Source organism: Numida meleagris, chromosome 2 (assembly GCF_002078875.1).
Source record: "Numida meleagris isolate 19003 breed g44 Domestic line chromosome 2, NumMel1.0, whole genome shotgun sequence".
NCBI classification, from domain to species: domain Eukaryota; kingdom Metazoa; phylum Chordata; class Aves; order Galliformes; family Numididae; genus Numida; species Numida meleagris.
In genome coordinates, this window is record NC_034410.1 from 51,718,430 (window position 1) to 51,745,652 (window position 27,223).

The 27,223-nt window shown below is 38.4% G+C and overlaps 1 protein-coding gene across 2 annotated transcripts; it reads left to right on the forward strand.

Moving 5' to 3' along the window:
• On the forward strand, nucleotides 870–26,546 carry STK17A (serine/threonine kinase 17a). 2 transcript variants are annotated; one of them, XM_021385773.1, is made up of 7 exons: nucleotides 870–1,174; nucleotides 10,297–10,509; nucleotides 17,638–17,782; nucleotides 22,745–22,871; nucleotides 23,582–23,630; nucleotides 23,746–23,925; nucleotides 24,748–26,546. In XM_021385773.1, the coding sequence occupies exons 1-7, from the start codon at nucleotides 1,002–1,004 to the stop codon at nucleotides 25,079–25,081; spliced, it is 1,221 nt and encodes a 406-aa protein (XP_021241448.1). In that variant the 5' UTR covers nucleotides 870–1,001; the 3' UTR covers nucleotides 25,082–26,546. The 2 variants fall into 2 exon arrangements, with proteins under 2 accessions (XP_021241448.1, XP_021241450.1); XM_021385775.1 differs by lacking the exon at nucleotides 870–1,174 and adding an exon at nucleotides 1,255–1,374.

The following is a 27,223-nucleotide window of genomic DNA, read 5'->3' on the forward strand; positions in this document are numbered from 1 at the left end:
CCAACATTAGCTTTGCATTTTTGCCAGTGATGAACAAGAGCCTGCATGAGGTAACCCACTGTCACTGTTGCCACTGCTGCTCACATCCACTGTCTGGTCTCCATAAATGTTCAGCAAGTATCGATGAATGTCAATGGATGCCATTTTTCCCGCATGGAGGAATTTAATGACATACCTTTGCTTCATACACACTCCCATAACAGATGCCAATTTGTCAGACTGCCGCTCTACTGACAACACAGCAATAAAATGTGACAGAATGTTGTTGGGAAGGCTCAACCCCTATTCCCATATCACTGACATCCACCTCTGTTGTCATGGGCCAACATAACAATGCAGAAGGCATTACTTTCAGGGCAGCCCTTGTATAACTATAACAAGGGCAAAACTTTGGAACTTATTTACGCCATGAAGTTTAAAATCCAAAATTCTTTAACATGCTACTGTAAAGTTTCCTGTAGAAATCGGTTTGGCCTTTCTAAGGCCCTTCCAAGACCCACGGCTCCCGTACGCCTGCCCTGTGCTCAGGCACACCCGGGAGGAGATCCGTGAGGTGCACCGCGTTTCCTCACAGGGCCGGCGCTTCCCGGCTAGCTCCCGCGGCTTTACCTCAGGCCTTCGCCCTTCTTCCCCACGGCTCCCTCAGGGCACGTGTGAGGGCTCACCACGCCACTCTAAGAACCCTAGGCAGCAGCGCCTCGCCAGCAACGCTCTCCCGCATTGGAGCCGCAGGCGGCCGGCCGGCCGGCTAGCCAGCTCCCCTTCCAGCTGCACTCACCACGCCTGCCCCCGGCAGGTGGCGCTGCCCCGCCGCCGTGCCGCCTCGCTCTCCCCTCCCCCGCCCGCCAAGGTAAGGGTGGAAGGGCGGGGCGACTTCGTCCCGCCCCTCTGCCGGCTGTTCGGCGCTGCGCGTGCTGCACTCCTCCTTCCCCTGAGCGGCGTTGGGCGGGTGGGAGCTGTGGTGCGGCGGGAAGGAGCGTTCTGCTGTCACAGGAGAAGCTATGAGCCCCGAGGAGAAGCCGCCGCCCGGCCACTCTCGCGATGAGCGCCCGTCTCAGCCTGCTGCCGGCAGGGGCCGAAGGCGAGGTGGCTTGCTGACGGAGATCCGCACGCCCATCCGCACCGAGCCCTTCCAGCAGCGCTACAGCCTCAGCCCCGGCAGGGAGCTCGGCAGGTAGGTGTGCGGCTGCGCCCTAGTGCGGGGCGGCCCCCGAGAGCCCCACGGCGCTGTGAGGGCAGCCGAAGCGCTCAGAGCTCCGCCAGGAGCCGCCGCCGGGTCAGGCACCATGGCCGTCTCTGGCAGCGGTATGGCGAAGAAGCGGTCCGGAGAAGAAGCGGTCCGGGACAGGCTTGGCCGCCGGGGTGTGCCTAAGGGTAACTTGGCGGGAGAGCCTCTCAGGGAACGAAATGGTTCATTAAACATCGCGGTGTGAGAGCAGCCCCACGCCCGTGGGCGGGTTGGTGGGTAGAACAGCGGTAGCACGCGGGCTCGAGGCGGGTGGGCTCGAAGTCTGCACCCGGGGATTGGCACACGCCGGGCGTCAGCACCGTCAGACCGGTAGTTCTATCTGAAATTGTGTCACTGCCGGTAAAAATGACAGCACTCTTGCTCAGGGTTAGACGTGCTTTATCTAGCGAGTTTTCTAATCACGAAGATAAGATGAAGTACCGCAGGATGTGCTGCAGGATGAGCTCTCTTTCTGCGTTCTTTGCGAGGCTCCCAGCTGTGCAGCGGGGCTGTCAGTGGCGCACTGCCCTGCTGGCTTAGCGCTCAGCCGAGCAGCTGCTACTGCCTTCAGCTCCGCAGCTTAATGGAGGCACGGCAGGCAAGTAGCAGAGGAGGAGGTTCGGTGGCTTGAATTCAAAGCTCAATGGCTTTCAGAAGCTGTGGTGCTGTGCCCTGAAGTGAGAGCTTGTGTTAGGAGCTGGGCAGCAGTTGTTGGCCTTATTGGAAAATCGGTGAGGGTTCCTTCTGGCACACGCAGCCACTACTGGAACGATCGCTTCTGCACTGCGTAGAAGGATGCAAACAGCAAACCCTGAGTGAAGAGTTCACAGGATGGCTGTTTGTGTGGGGTCAGCAGTGGCTGGAGCCATGCTTAAAGGTGATCCTCGTGTAAAGGCTGTGATTCTGCACCTGTAGCAGTGTCATGAGTTACATGTCTGTTCTAAGGGTGGCATTGCCTTTGTGCAGTAGCAGAACGTCTTTCAATTACAACTGCCTTTCCTCTCCTCACTTCCACAAAGGTTTTCATCTTTCCTTCCAGTACAGAAGTCCATACTTCTTAGTGTATATGCTTGCTTCTCCTTTAGTTTCAAATACTTTTTTTCACTACGTTTGTATAAAAACAAGTGAGTACTTCCCACATGAGAAGAATACTTCTGTTAAAGAGAAACTTTTGCTAATTCATTGTGGCAAACTAAAAAGGCACATAGAAAGTCACTCTGACACTTGTAGCTGTCTGTTTGTATGGCATTTTGTTGATAATGTACACTTAGCAGAAATTGTTTTGCTTTTATCTGTTTGCAGGGTGTGCAAACATTTACTTTTGAGTAGGTCTGTCTTTGCAAAGGGCTTGGGCAAATTAGCAACCAAATAGGACAAGGTTTTTCCTAAGACAAAAGGCAGTCCTTGCTCACAGAGCTCATTTTATTTCCAATTTGAATTTGCTCAGGAAAGAAAGTTCATACACTCTGTCCCCATCTCTTTTCCCAGAAATAGGGAAGCGCTTAAAAGCTGAACATGAGATGGGAATTCTGAGAAGAATGTGAATTGTGTATGCTGGGTTTGAAGGAGAGAGCAGGCAGCAGATGCGGCCCCAGCACTGAGCGTAGGAGCTTGTCGAGACGCTTTGCTCGCTGACCTCCGGCCCAGCTGTCAGTGTGGGTTTGCTGGAAAAGCCTCGTGCTCTGCTTCCCATTCCTGCGTGTGCAGGAGGTGGGCAGGGACCGGGAGTGCAGCTAGGGCTGTGCAGTGATCAGAAAGCAGGGAGGAGAGATGCAGGGCCTGGTGGCTGGCAGGGGAGGCAGTCCTGGACGAGCACTGCTGGAAGAACCACGGGCTAGCAGAGGAGGAACCTGGTTGTGATGTCACTGGAGCAACTTTTGTACAAGACCACAGGAAATCAGGCTTTGTTATTTCTGCATGCAGGAAAAAAATGGCTTTGAGGATGTAAAGCTTATGCACTCAAATAGGCCTGGCTTGGATGCTGAACAGGCCTTTGCAAGTATATCCAAATAGAACCTGCTTTTTTTAGCAGTTAGTTCAGGGAAAATACCGAAAGCATGGCTACTCTGGATGGGAAACTTAAGTTGCTTAAGCTGATGTTTGGCCTAGTCTTCAGCCATATTGATTTTATTGTCCCCAAATCAGAATGTTCACAGATACGTCTTCATTTGACATTGCCTGGTATTTAATGTCAAACTTTCTTTGCTGAATGTTGTAAGGGTGCCACTTCTGGTCAGCACACTCTTAAATGATTTCAGCAGTACTCATTTGAGATTAGCTAATCCAAAGTATTGCATTCTTTGTGCAGGACAAGGCAACAGTTGCTTGACCTTTCCCCTTATCATCTGTACACTGTATAATTGGGCACAATATTTTAATTATTTTGTGGTGACAGACTTGACGCATATTTCTGAGTATGCACACAACACACCCTCTGGATGTCTGAGCTCCATATTCCAGAAATACAGCTTCAATCATAATTTCTCGTCACTGATTCACATTACCTAAAGCTTCTTTGAAGTGTCCAGTGGAATTGTATTCAGATGCTTTGCTCCTTTTCCTCAACAAAATACCCTCAAGCTAACTGCACACAAAATACCATTAGGCTATCAATTCTTCAGCTTGTTGATGTAGCATTGCACTCTTTTAATGTAAAACAAGTTTTGCACGTGTTGGTAACTATAATTTCTGTACTAAAAATAACACTCCTGGTTCTAGAGGTGAGTTGGAAAAAGGCCTGAACAGTTGGCACTACTCTTTCTCTGGAACATAAGAGTATTCTTAAGTGACTGCTCTAAACCAAGCAATCTTCTGCCAGTGAAATATGTGCAGTGCATACGTGTAAAGGTACATCATGTTCAATTCAGTTGATTCTCCTCATTCCCATTTTTTTTAAATAGACAAGCGTGTTTTCCACACAGACCTAAGAATAACTATTTTAATCATCTGAGGAAACTGAACAGAATAATCATATATTCTTCATTTTTTACTACAGTTTCATGGAAAGATAACCTAGCTCTTGAATTTGTTTTCCAAAATTTCTGGCTTAAACTTGATTGCTTCTCAGGTAGCTTTCAGGAGCTCACATCTTAGTTGTATGTGATTCTTGTACAGTTGGGTGCATCAGTAAGAATGTGTAGATACCTTGTCATGCTTCTAAGCACCTGTTGGCTCAGGTGAAACAGTTGAGGAAATGAGAAGAAGGTGAAGACAAGACTTGCAAGTAGCTGATTCCACCATTTGAGGACAAACTTATGTGAGAAAATATTCATGAACATCAGAAATGGAACCTCCCTGCACCTGGCTCTTTGGAAATCAAAAATTGTAGAGAGAAAATCACCCTTTGGAAAAAATGTTTGACATCAATTATGTAATAAATTGCATATTGTGTTATGGATCCCAGAAAATTTTTCTAAGCTTTCTCTGAAATAAACATATTAAAAATAATTGCTGATATTTGTAGTAGTGACAGTGTTTGTTTAGCTCATCATTAAGAATGTTACAGTAAGGTTAGTTCTCTGTTTCCCTGAGCCTGTGACAACCAGAATTAATTGGTATGACATAAATGCTCGTTTATCTGATTTGACATTTGATTTGTGTTGCAAGGCTTTTCTTTTAAGCCATAATGTTTGCCAGATAAAATAATGCTAATTCTGTTGGCAGTCTTGAAAGATGACACTGAGCTTCTTTATGGTCAAATATGGTATCTTAAATCATAATTCTTGACTGAGGCTCTTGTGAAGACTGAGAACAACTCATTTTCTATTCAGGTCACCCTTAAAAGCATTTTTGTTTGGTTGGTTGTCTGATAGTCACTTCTTAATTTTGGAGAGGAACATTAATTCAGAGTCAGTTGAACAGAATTTGGGGTATGACTCGCTTTTTCTTAATTTCATAGAATTATTTAGGTTGGAGAAGACCCTTAAGCTCATCACATCCTACCATCAACACAGCACTACCAATTCCACCATTAAACCATGTCCCTGAGCACCATGTCCACACATTCAGGTTGGATATTAGGAAAAAATTATTCTTAGAAGGAGTGGTGAAGCATTGGAATTGGCTTCCCAGGGCATAGTGGTGATGCGATGACAGTTGGACTAGATGATCTTAGTGGTCTTTTCCAACCTTAATGATTCTGTGATCTCTTAAATACCACCAGGGTTGGGGACTCCATCACTTCCCTGGGCACTCTGTCTCAATTCCTGTTCCAAGAATTTCTTCATTCTTTCCTCTCAAAACTGTTCTTCCTTCAATGTAACATTCTTCCTGGTAGCTCCTCTTAATGTATCTAAACTGGCAATGCTGACATTTAATACTGTTTTCACAATTTAATAGTAGATTCGTTTCTTGAAAGGAATTTTGATAAGATCTCAGGAAACGCAAATTTGCACCATCTGGGTGTACTTTATGGGAAAGCTTTTTCATATCTGTCTTTGTTTCTGTCTACTACATGGTATTTGTTGAAAATGAAATACTTAGAAATTTGTCTCTTGTATTTGATTTTTGTCTCTTGCTTTTTTTTTTTTTTTTCCCCATTGGACAGTATCTTTGGTTCTGAAATAATCTCAGATGTGAATCTAGTTAGGTGCATATTAATTAGTTCTATTAGTTAGAAGTATCGGGTTTGTCAAGTTAGATGTTTTCTGGGCTTGTATTAAGAAAAGGTGAGTTTTACAGACTGTAGTTAAGTATTATAATAGCTTTATAGTATTATAATAGCTATAGATATAATATCAAGATGTTCTTGATTATTAGCCTTGAACAACTTGTAATAAATACTTGTCAGCAGGCAGAACTCCTGTGCAGTGTCCTTTCAGTTCCATCACCTAGCCAACTTCTGTCCAGTGTGGTCAACAGCATGAGTGTAGCCATGCACTGTGGTCTCTCGCTGTTTCTTCCTCTTACCTGAATTCTCTTTTATTTCTATAGGGACTACTGTGCGGTAAATTGACAACATTGGGCTTGTTAGGCTAATTAACTTGCTTCCAGATATGTTTTGTGTGTAATTCAAAACAACACTCTGCCAACTGAAAGATTTTAAACTCTTCTGAACTACTCCTTCTGCATACTTCAGTGGTGCTAGAATTAAAAGCTTTTGACTCTGTGCTAGAGAGACATTATTTCAGAAGTAAACTGTATGTTTGCAGGCTAATAAGGCAGCACCCAGGGAACTACAGGCTGGTGAGCCTCACCTCTGTGCCTGGGAAGATCCGAGAACAGATTGTCCTGGAGGCTATTTTAAGGCATATACAAGACAAGGTGGTAATTTGAAACAGCCAGCAGGGCTTCACCAGGGGCAGATCATGTTTGACCAATCTGGTGGCCTTCTACAATGGTGTGACTGTATCAGTGGACAAAGGAACTGTAATTGATGTCATCTACCTGGTCTTCTGCGAGGCCTTTGACATGGTCCCATGCTACATCATTATCTCTGAGTTGGCGAGATACAGATTTGAAAGGTGGACTATTCAGTGGATAAGGAATTGGTTGGGTAGTTGCAGCCAGAGTGTTGTGTTCAATAGCTCTGTGTCCAGTTAGAAGCTGGTAATGACTTTTGTCCCCTGGGGTCAGTCTTGGGACCAATGTTCTTCAATGACCTGAACAGTGGTATCAGTAATGGAATAAAAGAATCCTTTGAGTTGGAAGGGACCCTTAAAGGTCATCTAGTCCAACTCTCCTGTGATGAACAGGTACATCTACAGCTAGATCAAGCTGCTCAGAACCTAGTGCAGCCTGACTTTGAACGTCTCCAAGGATGAGTCATCTACCACAGCTCTGGGCAACCTGTTTCAGTGCCTCACCTTCCTTGTTGTAAAAAAAAGATTTTCCTTATGTCCAATCTGAATTTCCACTCTTTTAGTTTGAAACAATTTCTCCTTGTACTATCTAATGCACCCTCAGCAAGTTTGCCAGTGACACCAAGCTGAGTGATGCAGTTGATCCAATAGAAGGAAGGGATACTGTCCAGACAATCTTTAAAAGTGGACCTATGTGAACCTAATCAGGTTCAACAAGACCAAGTGCAAGACTTGGTCCCACTTGGGATGGGGCGATCCCAGTTATGTGTACAGACTGGGAGAAGAACTCATTGTGAGGAGCCCTATGGAGAAAGACTTTGGGGTTCTGGTGAATGAGAAGTTTGACATGAGCCAGCAGTGTGCTCTTGCAAAGCAGAAGGCCAACTGTAACCTGGGCTGCATCAAAAGAGAAAAGGGTGGCCAGCAGGGCTAGGGAGGTGATTGTCCCCCTCCGCTCTGCCTTTGTGAGGCACCATCTGGAGTATTGCATCCACGTCTGGGACCCTAGCATGAGAAAGATGTGGAGCTGTTGGAGCACATCCAGAGGAGAGCCACAAAGATGATCAGAGGGCTGGAGCACCTCTTGTATGAAGAAACACAGAGGGAGCTGGGCTTGTTTCTCTTGGAGAAGATAAGGCTTCAGGGACACCTCATTGCAGCCTTCCAATACTCAAAGGGAGCTTATGATCAGAAGGGGGACTGACTTTTTACTCTGTCTGATAGTGATAGAACAAGGCAGAATGGTTTTAAACTAAAAGATGGGAGTTTTAGATTAGACCAGGAGGAAATTCTTTATTCAGAGGGCGGTGAGTAGAGAGATGTTTAAGGCCAGGCTGGATGGGGCTCTGGGCAGCTTGTTCTGGTGGGAGGTTTCCCTGCCCTCAACAAGGGGTTGCAACTAGAAGGGTTTTAAGGTCCCTGTCAACTCAAGCCATTCTGTGTGATTCTGCATGAGTGATTCTACTTAAAAACATTAGTAGGGATGAACCCAGTGGCTTAGATTTTTGGTATAAAAGCACAGTGTCTGCATATCTACTAGGTATTAAAATAAGACCCATTAACGGCAAGTTCTGTTCATTTCTCTCTCTTTTTTAAAATTACTTTTCTTTCTTCTTTTGGAATAGTTGCTACTGTTCGCCATGTGCACTATTTGGATTTGGTCGCAGCTTCAGCAGCAGCAGCTTGAACACTTCTGATAAATGCATAACTTTACATTGTCCACAAGTCATAAAGACTCACATCTTCATTTGGAGTAACTTAAAAGCCTTTTCCCTGGCTCCATCAGGAAAGTTGCTCTCTATTGTGGTTAGGATCGCAGTACTGGAGGGATGTTTACTGTTACAGCCACGATGCTAATCACAAGCTTCCTAGAACTCTGCTTAAAAGAAACACCATCCTCCCAATATTTCGGGGATTAGGAGTGCATAATCTGTGGAATGTTTCAGTGTTCTTGATAAACTGTACACACTACAAACATTTGTTGTTGGTTTTTTGTTTTTTTTTTGATAGATCAATAGCAGGCACATAGCCACCCAAAGCCTAACAAAGGGCTATTCCTCCCATGGCATTCTGCAGTAATGTCTGTATTCTTTAAACCATTTTATAGTGATCTTTTGACCACACCTTCCTAGTGATACAAAATCCCATCCTGTTTTCGTGCATTTGGAATGCTTTTTTAAAGCATATTCTTACTGTTTGGCAGCCTTCACATCTGGGTGTGCTCTGATCTATTTTTATACCTATTGTTCTGCAGATAATGGGTGCTTATGCTAAATATCATTCCTGAATAACTGTGGCTGTATCAGTAGTTATAAATAAGATTGTTTTTGTGAGCTTGACTAGCAAATATCCACTTCGTGGATGCTTGTTGGACTTAATTCTGGCTGGACAATTTTGAAACAAATTTCTATTATAAGCAGGGTGACCACAAGTGCTTTCAGCAATTACTCTTCATGGAAAGCAGTCTGTCACTAGGTTAGGAGCTGGGAGTGTGAAAAGTTTGACATGAGCTGACTTAGTTAATTCTGTACATTTCAGCTTGGACATAGGAAAGGCAAGAATCAAGTAATTGTATTCCAAACCAGATGAGGATCTAATTTTGGTTTCAGCTACCCTACAATAAGTTAAATAAGGAAACAGAGTAAAGGCTCTCTGAGATATTCCTGTGGCTTTATAAGAAAATGTTGACATGGAAGTAAAAATGATAGTTTTGTCTAATACTGTACCTGTGTAGCAAGAATTTTAAAAGATTTCTACACTTAAAGGGATGAGGATTCATCATCACATTAGATGATACACTAATTAATAGGCCTTCTCATTGTAAAAATCAGTACTGTGTGAATGGAATTGAACGGAGCAGGTGGCTTCAGAAGTTTAAAGCAGATACTTCAGCCCAAAATGCTGTGGGGGAAGACTTATGAAAGTACCGTAGAGTGTTTTTTGCTGGACCGCTAGCTTAGTGTAACTCATCCATTGTGTTTTGTCAGAAATGATACTCATTAACATGAGTTAAGCACTGTGCTCAGTTCTGCATAGTATATGTTTGTATTCACATTGTCATTACTGCGGAAACCGTTAGAATGTTTTATGTTGGCCAAGCTTCTCTACTTTTTGAAATGTCACATTGTTTAAGGAACATGAAACAAAAGGGGATTTTTGAGAACTGCTAAGCAATCAAAACTATAGCTGTTGTCACTGCATGAATCATGATGAAAGCACAAGGTGCCATTTTTGAAAAATGCATAGAGCAGTGTGGATATTCCATAGCATGAATAGAGTGGTATCTTGAGAACTTATTGAATAAAACTGCTGTGTGCTGTTGCCTTGAATATAGTGGTGGAAACAGTAACTGGGCAACTAGTTTACTGAAGTATAGTCACAGAAAGCACAATTTGCTTGCTTGTTTACCTTTTTACTAGCTTTCTATGAAAGGCTCGAGGATATCTTAATCTTCCTAACTAGCACAGCTCGTTTCTGCTGTATGTTTGAAGATTTGAGGTTACTTGAACTGATAGTTTGCTATTGTTTTCAGTTTCAAAATTCTTACTTTTAATGGAGATAAAAACACCACAATCCAGAATGTAACCTAAACTCTTTAGAGTAGAGACTATCCCTGAGCAAGGCATCTTTCTAATTTTAGAGCGCATAGTAAATGTATCCCTTAGTAGTGATTTAGTTCGGGTTTTCTGAAATATTAATTTACAAGAGTTATACTAAAATTGTCAATAAGGGACTTAGTTCTAACTTAAAATTCTTCTTTAATTTCAGAGGAAAATTTGCAGTGGTGAAGAAATGTATCCAAAAAGACACTGAAAGAGAGTTTGCAGCAAAATTCATGAGAAAAAGAAGAAAGGGCCAAGACTGTCGGATGGAAATAATCCATGAAATTGCAGTCCTTGAATTGGCACAATGCAACCTTTGGGTCATTAACTTGCATGAAGTTTATGAAACTGCAACGGAGATTATTTTAGTCCTGGAATAGTAAGTACTAGTAATAACTTCTGAATAATAATAAGCAGTATTTGCTTAAAATTGTAGTATAAAAATCTTTTGCGTCCATATGAATAATGTGAAAAACAATTCTATTGCTTGCCTTCACCTGCTTGAGCTCAAGAAATTGCCGAGAAAATCAGTATTGCAGGAAGTTATGTGCAGTCTTGTAACTATAGCAGAATATAACAAATTTTCCACTTATGTAGTACCTTTCAAAGCTGAAATATAAACTAAATGCTTAACAAAAAAATATTTAGTGAAATATGAACTGTGTATACTCCACACTTACAAAAGAAGATGCAAAGAGAAGCAATGAGTACCTGTACAAACACTGAAGTTTCTGTTACTGTTAGTGACAAAATGGAGTGAAGTCTGATCATTTTACCTATATTGAAAAAGGTATTAAAACTTAACATCATATATTTAAATGAAAGTATAAAAACTGCTGCAATCAAGAGTAAAGAGCTTAGTAGTTAACAATCATATCTGTTTTCTATCCTCAATGAAAAACTGTGAATGTCTTCAAAAGTAAGCTAAACACAATGCTTAGCTTTGAAGATGTTTTATTGGTTTTTTTTGTTTATTTGTTTTTTGAGGAGAAGGGAGGGTTGGAATTATTTGTAGACAAAGATGACTGGCATCAGAATTTGTCACTTTTCTCAGTGTAATACATCTCTAAATAAACATCTAAGTAAGCAGAAGTTTACTTAGTGTTAATTGGGGTAAGATACTTCTAAGGAAATTAGCGTAGAAACTTTCCTTCTCTTGGCCGCTCTATCTGGTTAAACTATTGAGTATTACAACTGCAAGATCTTTCAGGAAGTACATAAGCTTAGAACAGCAAGCATTCCCATACTCAGTGCTTGCAGACTGGCTAACAGCTTTTTTCTTAATGTGATACGGACAAGAACTTGTCTTCAGCTTGATCGAAAAAGGCAAGAGAGCCATATCAGTATTTATTTGAAGACATTTTGGGCAGGCATTCAAGACGTGTCCCAAACGTAGCACTCAGGTGTCTTTTTGGTGAAAATAAGACTTGTGAAACTATTTTAAGTCTGAATCTTTTGTATTCCACATTCACCTGGAATAGTGACATTTAACTTGTGACTCTACGCTTAACTCTTTTTCTTCCCTGCATTGAGTTTGTCCATATGGGAGTTTCTGCAGCTGTGAATGCTCATCTAATACTCCAGAGGCTTAGTTTTTCCTCATATAGATTCTAAGAGGTAGACAAATGCTTTTTGCTGTTGAACAGCTCAGTTAAGATCATGTTCAGACTCTATGGATTTAAAATAACTGTGAGAGTAACAGTGGGGCATGATAGTTGAGAAGTGACTTGACCTATCTGCTAAAGTAAGTCTGGTAACTCTTTTCTGATAACAGAAATGAATGGTGAGAAATCTTGTGCCCAAATCTGATGTTCAGAAGTCAAAAGAAACTGCATCTTTGAAGTTCAGTGAAATGGAATTAGACTGTGTTGTTGGTTTTCTTATGAAGGCAAGCTTCTTTCTTGAATATATTTTTTGTGTGTTGTGCAGTTATGCTTTTAGTGATTTATGAATGTTCCAGGTTTTGTTATAATACAAAAAGTGTAATAGAGCTTCTAGAGTCTGACTGCTGTTACTGGAGATGAAAAAAATATATGTTTTAAACACTGGTAATACAGATTTAATAAGAATGCAGTTTAAATTTCTCATTCTCATGAGGATATAACACAAGCAGTAGTATTCAAAGCTTGAAATGGGTGATGGGTTTTGTGATAGCTGTTACGCAAAATTGCTGGTTTTCATTTATAACTCAGTTCTCCTACAAAACATTTTTAATGTTTAATGTTTAACAAAGTATTAACTAGTAACTAGTTTGTTGAGTAGTTAGCATCACGATTATTTTTATATGCATCAATCATACCTTGTTACAGATAAATAGCTGTGTTGGAGTTTTAAATTAAAAAAACACTCTTTCACTGACTTCAGCAAATAAGTCTGGATGCTTCTTTAATGTCAGCGTGTTCCAGAGGCGTGTTGCAACAACACAGGTATGAACACTAGTAGATTTCTCGCATTCTGTATGCGAAGGATTAAAGAACATATCTGGTCTGTAAGCTTCTCTAGGGCATTTCAGTTTCTATTAAGCTTCATGGTCTGTGCGGCAGATCCTTATCATGGAAAGGAGAAAAAAACTTAATCGTTGCCCAATAACTTTATCTGCTAAGATTTAGAAGTTTACCCTCTCAAGGTTGGATCTGTTGTGAGAGAGGGTGAGGTGTGTTATTGTTTTGCCTTTGCGGGGAGGAATCTTAATCACATGGAGAATTGTCTTTAAAATAGTATCAGCTTTGAAAGAAACCATACTTAAAGTTGCCTACAAAGTGTTAATGTAAGTTCCAAGCAATGGAAAGCACTGTGGCTTTAGCATTAGTTTTCACTGCAGGATGGCAGAACTGTATCTGTATCCGCACAAACACTGACTTCTTGAGGTTTTGTGCCAACCAACTGCAGAGAATAGAAGAGCTAGTGTGAAGGGGTAGTATGTAAAGCCTGGAATTACCCTATGGAACAGTGACGTTCTTCTATTTCAGTGAAAATGGAGTTAATAAAAACCTGGGTGTTTAGTGAGAAAGGTAAGAGCCCAGAAAACTTGAGACACTCAGATTTCAAAATGGCTTTTTTCCTTGCAACTTCTGGGCTGAATGATTGTGTACAGCTGACTGACTTTTGATTTCATATGAAAGGAAGAGAAACAGTACATCTGGTGCTTCAGAGCAGGCATTTTTGTAAGCATATAGTAATCACTATATGCTTATACGTCTACGGAAGGAATAGATGTTAGCTTGTTAGTGGGTTGTATTTTAAACAAACTTGGTATGTGTAACTTCAAAATCTAGGAAATTGTGTGTTGTAAAGAGCTCCTGAATTGGATTGTTACCTGCCAGAATCTTGTGTATATATAGTAGACTTCCATCTTGCTTCAAGCAAGAAGAAAATTATCTTCATCATCTTGAGGAGAACGTTAAGGTTTATTTGATACTCAATTGCATTAAGTACTTTTTTCACCTATTGGACCCGGGTAATGTTATTGCCTGTATTGTCTTGATAATAACTGTGCTGTTCCAATGTTTGCACATTGTCTACCTACTAGAGCAGTTAACAAAGGTATTGAAGATGGCTCTCTTAGATCAACAGTGGAGTTTTAGAGAGAAACTTCTCAAACTGTGTTGGTTACCTTGCACTCTGCATTTCATTCAGCTCTTAGGCTTTTTGATCAGAAACACTGCAGGGGCAGGAGAAGCATGCATTTGTCTGGGAACTGAGAACTTTTTTTTTTAAAAAAAAAAAAAAGGGAAACAGTCTATGCAATTTAATGCGTTTGAATGCTTTTCTACTCATATGCCCTCATCAGATATGGATTTTCAGTTATCTCTCTCTTTGGGCACGTTGGTAAGTTAGGGTAGCCTTACACTTAAGAAATTCTCAGTAAATTTGCTCTCATACTTGCCATCTAATGGTACACCTCACCAAGGAAATGTTAATGTATTGTAAATGCACTTGAAAGAAGTAGGATTTCACATTTTGTACAGTGCAGGAAGATCTTCAAAGGAAGAGGCTCAGTCTCCACTGAATTTAAAGTCAACATAGTTGTAACCATGATTAATGTTCTAGACTTCAACTGATTTTTAGCTCTTCAATTATTCTGATAAGGAGTAACAAAATGTTAGCATGATTTCAGTGATTAAAAGCACTAGGATTTAGCTTGAGACTATATAGAAGTTAATGGTACAACAGTACTGTCATAAGTACGTGAATTTCTAAAGAATTCTGGTCACTGCAGCTTTTAAGTTTGGAAACAAATCATATCTTATTTCTACACCTTGCTAAGGGAATGTGTACTAGAGAAATAATGTATTCTAAACAATTCTTGAGTTTCAGGAAGTTGTCCCCCTAAATATTTCCTTATCCATCTTTTCCAGAGTAAGATGGCTTGTTCACCTAAATATTTTATTGTCCTAAAGACAATTCTTTGCTTTTTATCTCCTATGGAAATTTTCTGTGGAGGTGGGTCAGGGTACCCAGTAACTTGCAAAGCAGTTACTGTATAATTACCATTTTAAAAGCAAAAACTTAACGGAAGATATTTTCTTGGGGGGGGAAAATGGGTACATGTTAAGCTGCAGGATAGCAGAACTGTAAGCACCAGAGAACTCTTGATCTGCATGGATACTGAAATCATAGCTATGTTGTGCTTGTAATACTTAACTGGTATTTTCATCTCTTCTGTGCTTCAATTTTTTTCCCCCAGCCTCTAGCTAGGGACTAGAAAATAACGAAGTTGAAAGTATTGTTAAGCAGCATGGCAAAATTTGGCTCAGATGTGTAGGAGAATCTTCTTGGAGTTCATTTTGACATTGTGCTTTCACACTGCTTGTGACTGAGTTGGCTCACAATCAGCTGACTGTTTTGCTTAAAGGAGTCAGTTAAACTCACTTCACAGCAACAATACACTAAACAGTCTTGCAGTAAGGAAGTTCGCAAATTGCCTGTGTTCTTCTAGAGTCACTAATTATATGAGGCAATTCTGAGATAAAGTGAATTGTCTGGAAGAAGTTTTTCTGTCTGCATCCTAAATAGAGAAGTTGATTTTAAAGAAAAAAAAAAAAAAGGAACACTGCATGTTAAAACATTTTTTTCCATGTGAAACTTCTTTGTAAAGCTTAGTACTTTTGCCTGGTGGCTAGGAACAGCTAGCTATGTTTCAAAAGTCGTGAAGTGGATGTGTATGTCTAAAGGCTTTATTTATTTGGCTCACTTGTGAAGATGCCCAGGTTCATCATCTTTAAAAAAAATACTGCAGATTACTTGAATACTTTTATTTTAAAACAGCTTTTTCTATCTAGGGTTCCCTACTCTCATATTATGTTGTCTTTTCATTTCAGTAATGCAAAATTTTGTATTTCAACTTCTTCTCGCCTTGACTTCTAAGAAAATTAATTCAAAGTTATTTAAGTGTAATATTAAAATTCTGAGTAGCTTGCGGTTTAGCTTGGTGTCTACTTTAGTGTTCTAATTTGTTAGCATAACTTAATTGTAGCATATGTGTATTAAGTAGGCATACAGCAAACAGGGCTTATAAGGCCTACCTCATGCTGATTCTCAGCTGAGTTCATTAAAGCTTTTTAAAGAAAAAAGAAGTGTGATCCCTGTCTGGCAAGTGTTTGGGGGAATTAATCCTATTTCACATAGACGGAAATGGCAGAATTAATGTTTTTCTTGTTTCGAGCAGCAGAGAGATACCAGCAAAATCCCAGGCTTGTCGCTGTAAAATATATAGTAATTTTGGTAATAGGTTTTATACTATATATACATTAAAATTTAATGCTACAAGGATTTAAATCAGTCTCCCAAGTAATGTATTATGACATTCTTAAAATGGAATTTGTTTCATTTATTGATAACAGAAGACATTTTTATGTATTTATCTTGAAGTTCCAAGTGATGTTTTTTTAAAAAGGAATGTGATTTGAAATGTTAGAATAAATTATCTCATGTCCATTTTAAAAATGTAATTAATACCTGAATCTTATCCAAAGATGGATTATAGCTATCTTTTTCCTTGAATTAAATAAAAACATGCTGAAGAAATGTAATGTATGCAATGTAATGTATGCTTTTTTTCAAGAAGAATTGAAGTATTAACACTCACTTCATGAATACTTATTTCATTCTTTAGTTCCATCATCCTCAGTACAGAATTAAGAAAAATGTTTAATAGGCTTCTTCTTTTAAGAAAAAAAAAATCTTAGTTTAATAAAGCAAATCATACTGCTGTGTCAGCCGACATAATGAACAGAAATACAAAGCTCAATGTAAAAAGTTGAGGCATAACCATCTTCTAAATTTATTTTTTCTTGCAAGATGATCTCCAGGGAGTGTTTTAAATAACATGAGACTATCTGGGAAGGTAAAATAACGATAAATAAAAATGTAAAGCATGAGGCATTTTAAGGCACAAGGACCACATCAACCAAGTTAGTATTCATAAAATTAAAAAAACTGAGTATATTTAAGTGATTTTTTTATTCTCAGACTCCATAATCCAGATTCACCACTTTGTAGAACTGCCTTGTTTGCTTGTCAGGTCCTTGTTGAAAATGTCTTTCTCTTCTGGGTGGCTTAGGTATTGTAATTTATTTTAAAAAGAACAAGCTAAGGTAAAAGAAGATCGTTACTGATCCATAAGAACAATGCTTGTGCAAAGTCATTGTGAGGTAACTGAAGACAACTGTCCTTAGGGGTTTTACCATCTTTCATTCAACTGACTATAGAATTTCACACAAAATAGAAAAGCTGATTTCATCTATACATTGATCAGTAGTAATTCAGTAATCCATATGTAAGATCACTCCTTTCTTGTGTTGTTTTGCCCATTCTTGTTCTAAGATGGAGCCTCTGCTATGCTTATTTCTGTTGCTACAGAGATGATCTTGTATGTTGCTTTAGAGTACTTGAAAAACATTTATTCATCTGTAGTTATTTTCCTTATTTTTCCTGTTATTTATTTAAGCATATATAAGCAAAATATAAGAAATCAAGCTCTGAGAGCTAAAATTTTCAAAAATATTTTGAGATGAAAGCTATGTAGAAACTTAATGCATCACTGTACACCAGAGTTCTCACAAACAACCTTATTATAAACTTCATATTTAGGCCTTTCTTAGTCTGTGCAAAGTGTTTTGAGGAGAGTTAGGGGTGGAACTATTTTGCATTGTGTTTACAAAATTTTACTTAGGCCAAATTTCCATGTATTTAATAGAAATAGCAAAAGACACGTCTTTATGTTAAGCACTGCCCTTAAACAAATGTGGCGTTCATCTCTTGAGCATAGTCACTAATATTTCCAAAATAGTCTATTTCACTTAAGTGAGGGAATATTAATTTTTGCTTCTTTTGAAAGCTGACATACTGAATGGAAGTCTTCCTAGGCCATTAGAGCTTGCAAAATGTTTAATAACTGAAAATATCACCAGTGGATGATATCGCTGCTGATCTTTACTATGCTAGTATAGTAAAATGGGTGCTATAGCTTAGTTTTAGAAATAATAACATTCATACTATTCTGTAGCGCTGCTGGAGGTGAAATCTTTGACCAGTGTGTTGCTGAAAGAGAGGAAGCCTTCAAAGAGAAAGATGTGAAACGACTTATGAAGCAGATCTTAGAAGGAGTTTCATTCTTGCACAGAAACAATGTGGTTCATCTTGACTTAAAGGTAAGATTGTTGCAGTACTTTTCTTTCTTCTTTACTGCTGTATTCCTCACTGGTCGCATCATACTAAGAACATAATTTTATCATAAGAAATGGGTTTCTTTGTCATAAGAAATCCAGAGTATTGTCTTTAGTTAAGATGTGAGTTGTAACACAGGGATCTAGAAAATTATTTTCTGTTTTTAGTAAGCTAAAATTAATTTTATATAGCTTTTGTCTATATGTTCTTATGAAATCATGCAATTTTATTCTGAGGTTGAACTACTTTTCCAAGCAAACCAGTATTAAAAGCATCTTGTATTAAAATGTTCTAATTCTCTATCTCTCTAATTCCTCTGTTATTTACTAAGCAAGTAGCAAGGCACTATATGTCTTCTGTTGCCAGGATCCTTATTTATACTTCGTTGCATTTTGGCAGTAGTACAAAGCTACCAGTAGATTCCTGTATCAAGCTCTACATACTTACATTTAACAGAAAATCATGAGCCATTCATCAGCTAAAGCAGAAAATGAGTAATATTTGCACACAAATATCTCATCTGTCTGTGTTACCATTTAATTAATTGCCCTAGAATCCTTTAAAACTGTTACCCATTGATTTAGTCATGCATATCAAATAATTGTACTAATATTTAATGAAAATTTCTTAGCAAATGGTAAATATTCAATAGGACTAAAGTTCTGGTATGTTTATAGAAGATACTCAGGTTTTCTGCTTCGTCTGTACATATACTGTGCTGGCCAAAAGTATTTCCATTGAATTTCCTCAAAGCAACTTATGTGGAATTAAAATATGTCTTTTGTGGACAGTATATATTTGTACATTTTCGAAGTTAAAGCTGTGATGTTCCTTAGCCTTAGCATCTGGTTATCTAATAAGAAATGTGTTGTGTTTTTATGTTATTACGGTACTTAATTGTGAAAGTACGCTGGAGAGCTGATTCCAGCTTGCAAACAAGTAGCTTTCTCAAAGCTTAGAAAAAAGCTTGCTTAAAAAACTCCCAACTGATCAAAAAACTGATGCTGTAAAATTGAACATCTCCAGTTCTCAGAGGTTAAAAGACCCAGCATTGCTTTGCTAGCTTTTATTAAACATAATTAGTTGAATGCTGCTTTCTGTGCCATGCTTATTAACCCATTGGCTCTACCCCTAGAAGAATTTGTTAAAATGGTTGTTAGGATGCGACTGTAAGCTTGTTGTCTTAGTCTCATATAACAAATCTGATTAACTGGATCTGAGAGGCTGACAGCTTGCTGTTGCTTCTGTCTGCTTCTTTACTAGCTGCAGAAGTTTCATATGAGAAAAATGGAGTATTTTGATGTGGCTTAGCAGGGTTGATGCCCAATTATTTCTTTCCAAAAGTGTGTTTCTTGTGAAACATGGTTGAAACTTTGTGTGTTTTTAATAGCAAAACACAATGTAATCCAGTTTTGACTCAGAAGAGCAAATATAATGCTACTGAGTGTGAATTAAATATCATTCAGTAGCATTGTGTTGATTCTATTTAATTTGCAGGGTGTGCATAGAGTGTAGTTGGGAGCCTTTCATCTCCTCTTACTGGCACGTAAAAGCTGCAGAGCAAGGGAAGCTTCTTTTTTCACTGGCTGTTTAGTAAAGCTTAATTAGTTAGGTATGGAAAAGAATTTAAAATATAATTTAAAAAAAGCAAGGTAGGGAAGTTGAGGGAGGGCTAGCTGCTGCTTGTCTGAGATAGATAAAGTTGTGCATTGCCAATTAACTGCTTCAAGCAGTGCTCTCCTATAGTATATGTTACTCTGCTTATCCGACTTATCTGCCTTTTTCCTTCTTTATGGTTCCCAAGATGTTGTGTACTGTGAGGAATTAGCACAGCTGTCATTTGAAATTGCTTTGGGTGTCACTTTACACCAACATTCAGAAAGTAAACTAATTGAATTATGGAGGTAGTGTCCTGTAGAGAAATTTCTTTTGTAGCGTGTTTTTTTTAATCAGTATTTGAAGCGGTTTAAGACTGAATGTTCATTATACGGGAGTATAGTATTAATAGAAGTGTGGTATTTCTTGTCTAAAGGAACACCTAGGTAAATAAAAAGAGTTAAAAATTAAGATAAACAGTTCTATTGCCTTTAAAAAGTTAATTTGGAATTCAAATTTCTCTAACAGTCAGGGCACAGCTATTTATTTTTAGGCAGGTAGAGCATCTAGGTTCTACAGAACCTATCTTGATTATAGCCTTGCTGCTCAATTTATGTGACTTGCATTGATTATCTTGCAGAATAAAGTGCACTGCCACTCTATTATATCTATTCTTTAGTGAATGTTGCATTTATTTATTTTATACTTGAATACATTCACCAAGAAAACTAAACCCCCAAGCAAATTCTACTTTCCTTGAAGATTTGAGACCTTTAACTTTTTCTTAGGGCAGACTGATCAGCCTGCTTTACTATTTTTCACACATCGCATGGTCAGGATATTCCAACCAGTCTACTTTTCCTGTTTGTTCCCATAAATCCGTGGATACTTCCTCACTCCAGGTAGCTTGGGTACAGTTTTCTCTGCATAGATGTGTAAAAACAGACAATAAAACTTCTGACAACTGTTATCTACTAAAATATAGTACAGGACTCAAGGGTTTCATTAAAAAATTTACTCATTTAAAAATATACTGAAAAAAAAAATCTAATCATTTGTTCTATGTAAAATTAGATGCTTCATTACTTCATTAATTTTAAATTCATTAATTTTACAGGTTACAGTGAGACATTGTTTAGTTTAAAAAGATGATCTTAATTATGCATCCTTAGTCATACTTGTTTGAAAGCCAACTAAATTTACAAGAAATATTATGGCCAAACTCTAATAGAGACTTCTAGAATAATGGGAAATTTGCAATATACAGAGTTTACTCTGTCTACATACCAGTCTTGTAAAGTGGTCCATTTAGTCTTTTTGTTCGGTATACATCATGCAAGGATCTCAATTGGAACCTTTAAGCTTCTCTGCAGTAGGGAGGAAGGCTTATAAATGTCACCATCTCCCACTTTATGTTAGCCATGTAATTGTTGCTTAATTACAAGAGTGCAAGGCCCTTTGCAAAATGGCTAGCAGGAGAGACTCTAGCCTGGGTATCTCTGCTCTTTGCAGGAAATCAGCATCCTGTAAGCCTAGATATATTACCACAGTGTTTAAAAAAAAAATCACTTCATAGGTGTAAGAAAATGGTCTTCCTTTTCTTAAAGTTATAGAGCAATTGGGTTGAGCTGAAAATAAAGCTACAGCATCTTCAGGGTTTCAAGCTGAGTTTGGACTGTCACTTCATTTGAACCTCACAGTAGTTCCTTAAAAGAAGAAAACTGGTGTTATTTCAGTACAAATAGATTTAGGGTTATGAGTCGGTTTGTACTACAGACAATTTTCTTGCCATTAAAAACTTTTCCTCATTTAAATATAGAGAGCAAGTGCTTTTCTCATGCTTTCTCTTTGTCTCTTCAGAACATAACTAAATTTCCCACTGGGAAGAACATCTGAGAGGCTAATTAGGGAGGCATGGTCACCTTTTTCTTTTTTTTGTCAGATGTTTGTTTTTCTAATACAAATATAAATAGAAAATGTGAACTATAAAGCATGTGGTAATATACAGCTCCAAAAGCCTTTGTATGGCCACCAGATCCCAGTTTATTAGCAAAAAATAACCTGTTCTTAATACATACATTTGCAAACAGAAAATAGATAGATAACATCTTGGAGTTCCTTTTAAATACTGTGGCTTAACTTTACAGGAATGAGAGAACTTCAATTTATTCTGGTCTTGCAGCAAGAAGAAGTGGGCCAAAGTTTTAAAATGTTCTTGTACAGTTTTATTTCTCTGATCAAGAGGAAGAGGAAGGATGTTAATGTGAAATCACACTGTCACAATCAATGTGGGAGTGAAAAAAACAGCTGCGTGAATAGGAGAAAACTATAGATGTTGGTGTTAATCCAATTGGACTGTATCCCTTAGTGGTTGCTCCTGTGTTCATACTCATTTGTCCTCCTCCCTTTTAAACCACCACTAGTATGTGACAATCCAAGTTCTTCAGTAAATAAAGCCTTCATGGTTTTCATGGAAGTCGGGCTTACCAGAAGCATGAACATAGTGTGAACTGTCAGTGTTACTGCTTGCAAGAGTTAATGACAGAACACAGTGTAATCATTGGTCCAGGGTGGGGAGACAGGGACTTGGTCTGGCAATGATATGCTCCAGTTGCAAAAAACTAAGACCCACTGTCTAAAACTAGTTTTAAGATCTAAATTTTTTTTAACTCAGCTGCCATTCAAAATAGAAGGTAAGGGACTTCTGAATGACAACAGAGTTTGTGTTGAGGAATGACAGCCAAGATCTAGTGACGTCAGAGCAAACAAGCTTATCCAAAGATGATGCTCTTAAAAACCTGTTTTTCAGGCTGCTGTATTTTTTTTTTTACTGTTTTTCAGTTAGTATTCTGTAATGCAATTGTTTGTACTTCAAATAAGATTGAGGTCAGTTGCAACAGAGTTTCTTTAAACAGGTATAGTCAAAATAGTTTCATGTGTTCTTGTTTTCTAAATGGTTGAGTGTTTTAGGACACCCTTAAATGAGAGATATCTTACACCAGGAAGGAACAAGGAAGGAAGAAAGGTGGTATGAAGGACTAAAGGTACAAATGTGGAGATCTTCATATCCTATTGCTAAATGGTAGCTACTGGTATGTCTTTTGTATGAGTTCTAAGCTAAGAAAGGTAGATGCTTAATTTTCAGTTCTCAACTGAAAATCCTGCCACTGCTTTGAGCCAATTTGTCTCTTCAAGTTCGCCTTTGGTTTAAAAATAAAAAATACAAAAAAATTGTAGGTACTGTACATGTTACGGAACGTATCATTGTTACTCTAAAATAATTATGCAATTTTATGTTGTCATAGACAAGATTTTGGTGATCTTGAACATCTACTTGCTTTGTTTTTCAGCCACAAAACATTCTACTAACCAGTAAGTCTCCTCTGGGAGACATAAAGATAGTGGATTTTGGCCTTTCCAGGATAATGAAGAGCAGTGAGGAACTAAGAGAAATCATGGGAACTCCAGAGTATGTAGGTAAGTTGTTACTACAACATTGGTGTGGCCTTGAGGAGGAGGGTACTACCAACAATGCAGAATTGTCTCAAAATTTAATGAATGCCAGACTGGCTGTGTACTTACTGTGTCGGAAGATCAAATTAATATACTTAGATGTGATACTGCTGTAAAAGTTGGAATCGCCAGTCTGGTGACTGGCAATTTTGTGCTTGTGTTGAAGATGACTACACACTTTAGATGAATCTGAGCAGTGATGAAAAGTATTACTTGGATTAGACGCTGAAAAAGACATACTCTTACTGAATATGGTATTCTAGCCTGGTGGGTTTTGTGTCCATGTCATTAAAAAGTAAAATCGTTCCAGGCTTTGAAAATGTGCTTGAAAATAACCTTAAGTTATATAGCATATTCTTCATGGGTATGGGTTTTCATGCTGCAATATGGAACACTGGGTATTGAAATTTTTCAATATCAATTTGTATAGAGCTTTCTTAATTGGTAAAGAGATGATCCTTGCTTCTGAAGATGACAATAAAAAGCAAACAGTTTCCCTTTTACCTGAAACTAACCAATTGTAGTAATCATTTAAATAACTTCAATGTAAATATTTATTTATAAGCCACTTAAATCTTTTATTAAATTTTTCCATATGCCTGCTTTTGCACTTTGTAGCTACAGTATCATGTCTGTGTATGAGAAAAAAAATAACTTTTTTTTCCCCTGAATAGCCCCTGAAATTCTAAGTTATGATCCAATCAGCACAGCAACCGATATGTGGTAAGTTGAACAAATTAATGATCATCATAACTCTGTTGGAAAGCTTAAGAGGAAAACCAAGACAAAAAAAAAAAAAAAAAAAAACACCTATTTTTGTGTTTTGCTTTCAATTTAGGAGCATTGGAGTTCTGGCATATATTATGCTAACAGGGATATCACCCTTCTTAGGGGATGATAAACAACAAACATTCTTAAATATTTCTCAAATGAATGTAAGTTACTCAGGAGAAGACTTTGACCTCGTATCAGAATCTGCTGTGGATTTCATCAAAACTTTGCTGGTGAAGAAACCTGAGTAAGTAAAATATACAACTGAATCCAGTCCTACATATTAGCATATACATTTTAAAATGAATACTTGAATTTTTGTTTTTCAAGTATAAGGCAACTTTGTGTGGTATTACTTTTCATACACATTGAAAGAGTTCTCCATTTCCCTCCTGACTTGCATGTTCTGAATGTATCCAACTATGGTAACTAAAATTCAGAATTTCAGAAAATTGTAAATATAGTGTGGTATGGTACAGTATTCTGGCTTTCAATATGTGTACTCTACTGGTGTCTCTTAAATGAGTTGTGCTTTGAGCCTTCTGTTCCTGATGTATTAGTAGAGAGTACCTTATTCTTCCATAGTTCATTAGTATGCTAAGGGAAGCAAATTAGTATTAGGGGAAGCAAATTGGAAATTCCAGCTGTCAAAACAGAAGTGCTTTCTGTGCAAGTTCCACATTTTTTCATGTGGTATGTCAACCACTGAAATTGTCTACTGTATCTTGGTGGTTCAAATGGTCAGGTTTTTGGTGTTGGTTTTTTTTTTCTGTAGAAATACTTGAATGTAAACATGGCATAATTTTCATATTTTTAAGGAAAAAGTCTTTGACAGTTGCTCAGAAATATGGTAAACTGTGGTATTTAAGATTCTATGAACTCCTTTATTTCAAATATTAACAGTTCATCTTCTTGGACTGTTGGTATTTGGGGGTAAAATGTAGCTATCAGCACATTTTTGGTAGTTCTATCAGTCTAGTACATTCATATCCTTGGAAGAAAACTATACGAATATCTTAAGATTTTACATTCACTTGGACATTTCTTTGAACACTTTGTTCCTTTGCAGGGAACGGGCAACTGCTGAAGAATGTCTCCAGCACCCCTGGTTAGAACAAAGTGATGAACCTTCTTGCAGGGCCTGGAGTAACAGTACAGTAGGGGAGAGCGGTGATGCCAGCCAGAAAAATGCAGATTCTGCCTCTGAAAAATCTGTACATGTTGAGAAGACTGAAGAGGAAGAATCAATGGTGACAGAAGAACTAATTGTAGTGGCTTCGTATACTCTGGGACAATGTAGGCAGTCAGAAAAAGAAAAAACAACTGAGCAGAAAGCCATTTCCAAACGATTCAAGTTTGAGGAACCATTACTGCAAGAAATACCAGGAGAATTCATTTATTGAACTATGTGTTACTTCATAGCAGTGTTTTCTGCTAAACAAAAATATCCTAGTCAAGGGAATCTCTGATATGCAATAAATGTTCTAGACAAAAGAAAATGTTGATAGATGGCATCTAAGGAGAATGTGCCACGTTTTTAATTTCATGGAAGAAATAAACAAGATTTCAAGAGGCTGGCAGGAATTCAGCAAAGATGAAAGCTTATTTTTGTTTATTTTTTGTCTCTGGATAGCAGACAAATTCTGTTAATTGCTCTGATGTTCTGGAGGCATTGATATTATAAGAAAAGTTTCGGTGACAGATGTCAAGAGAAGTATGTTTTAGGATACGCTTTGTCATGCAGTACAAATATATAATGCTGGATTTTCCTCAAATATTTTTTAGCATTCCTGACTTCAGTGGACATGTCTACTGATCTAAAAAATACGTATGAAATAATTTGACTGGTTTGACAGATTTCAAAACTACACTATGTATATATTTCTTTACATTTTCATCACATCCAAAGACTTGCATTTAGTGTATAGTGAGCTGGATTTCTCTAGCAAACAGTGCATATGTCCCACAGGTAGAGACATCTTATCAGTAAACAATTCCAGAAACAGTAATGACATTTCTTTATTTGGGAGCGTGGTAAAATTCTGCTCTGGAGAATGGTAAATCTCCCAAAGGCAGCCTCTTGAGAACCCACAGACTGCTGCTCCCTCTGTCTCCTATGCTGGGCCAGGTACACTAGCAGAACCCAGCTCAGTGTGTCTGCACGTTGCTGATGAGTGGCCAGCAAAGAAAATGACAGTCATGTGCAGCAATTATTGAAGTTCTCTTGCTTCAACATTTTAGTTCAGTTTGTCCATCTAATGATAAATCAGCCCTTGATTTCTGCTCCCTCTTCCCCACCCCAAACCCAACTGAGGTTTTACTGGGAGCATGAGGTCATCGCTGCCTTCTTTTTGTTCTGTTCTAACTGCTGCTTTAGAAAGAAAGAAGCTAAATTGCATAACCTTTTTCAATATAGCTATCAGATGAGGAAGAAGATGCTATATCCTCTGAAACAGTGAAGCACAACTCATACCTCGTGCTTCCCAATCACTCCCCCTTAGACACTTGGAAAAAACATATGTGTATGATAGGGTAGAGTTGGGTTAGGGAGCAGTATGGATGGGTCATAGTTCTCAATGGACACAGTCCCTCACAGAATAAAACCAGGACTAACCAGGCATCAGAACTGACTGGTTTTTGCAATGTATGGATATCTGAAGATATTGGACTGAGTTCTAGTTTTCTAAGAAATCTTTCATATTGATGCTGTTCCAAAGTTTAATTTTTATGTATTTGAAATTTAGTACTATTATATTGCACACTGTTAACTATTCAACTATTTATTTGGTTTCCTTGTGCCATTCCTTTATAATAAACCCTGACAAAAGTTTTCTTGCTGTAAAACAGTGAATAGAAACTCTTAAGATAGTTTTTTGTTTTTTGTTTTTTTTTTCTCCCATGTTGCTGCAGACTTTCTCATTTCAAATGTACTGGGAATGCTCTAACTATAGTGAATGGGAATTTCAGTGCTCTTTGTCGTTGCTGTTTGTTCTTCACACAAAAGTAAAACAGCTTATTAATAACAAAGACAACGCTGCTGTGATGTGATTAGCATTGCTAGTAAGGGTGGAGGGGAAAAAAGCACTAGGAAAGAAGAAATCTGAACAAAAAGCACCGTGACATTAAATGGGGCAGTGTGAATTTTTCCATAATGCTTCATTGCCAGGGGTCTGGTTGCCACCACTTGAAGCCACATCAGAAAAATAGCACCTGAGTTAACTGTCTTATCAGGCTTCATCCTCCATGGAGTTGCACACTGAGTGTTCATGTAGGTACAGCACCATCTTGCTCCTTGAAGACCTTTATGTAGGGAAGCAACCAATACTCCTTGAGTAATTGAGTTAGGGCATGTTTTAAACTGTAATGCAGAGATGCCTTTCATACTCCATAGAAATTAGACATTTGCTTTTTTTTTTTTTTCTTTCTCCTGTAGATGGCAACTTACAGACTTGTACTGAGAAGCTACCATGCAAGATTTTCTTTGATTTCTGGGGCTGGCAATTAGTAGAAGTTGAGTAAGAATCTTTAGGCCAACAGAGTACTTA

Coding starts and splice junctions, on each gene's coding strand:
- STK17A (XM_021385773.1), top strand. CDS start 1,002: ATGAGCCCCGAGGAGAAGCCGCCGCCCGGCCACTCTCGCGATGAGCGC. Junction 1,175..10,296: donor CCCGGCAGGGAGCTCGGCAG/GTAGGTGTGCGG, acceptor CTTTAATTTCAG/AGGAAAATTTGCAGTGGTGA. Junction 10,510..17,637: donor ATTATTTTAGTCCTGGAATA/GTAAGTACTAGT, acceptor ACTATTCTGTAG/CGCTGCTGGAGGTGAAATCT.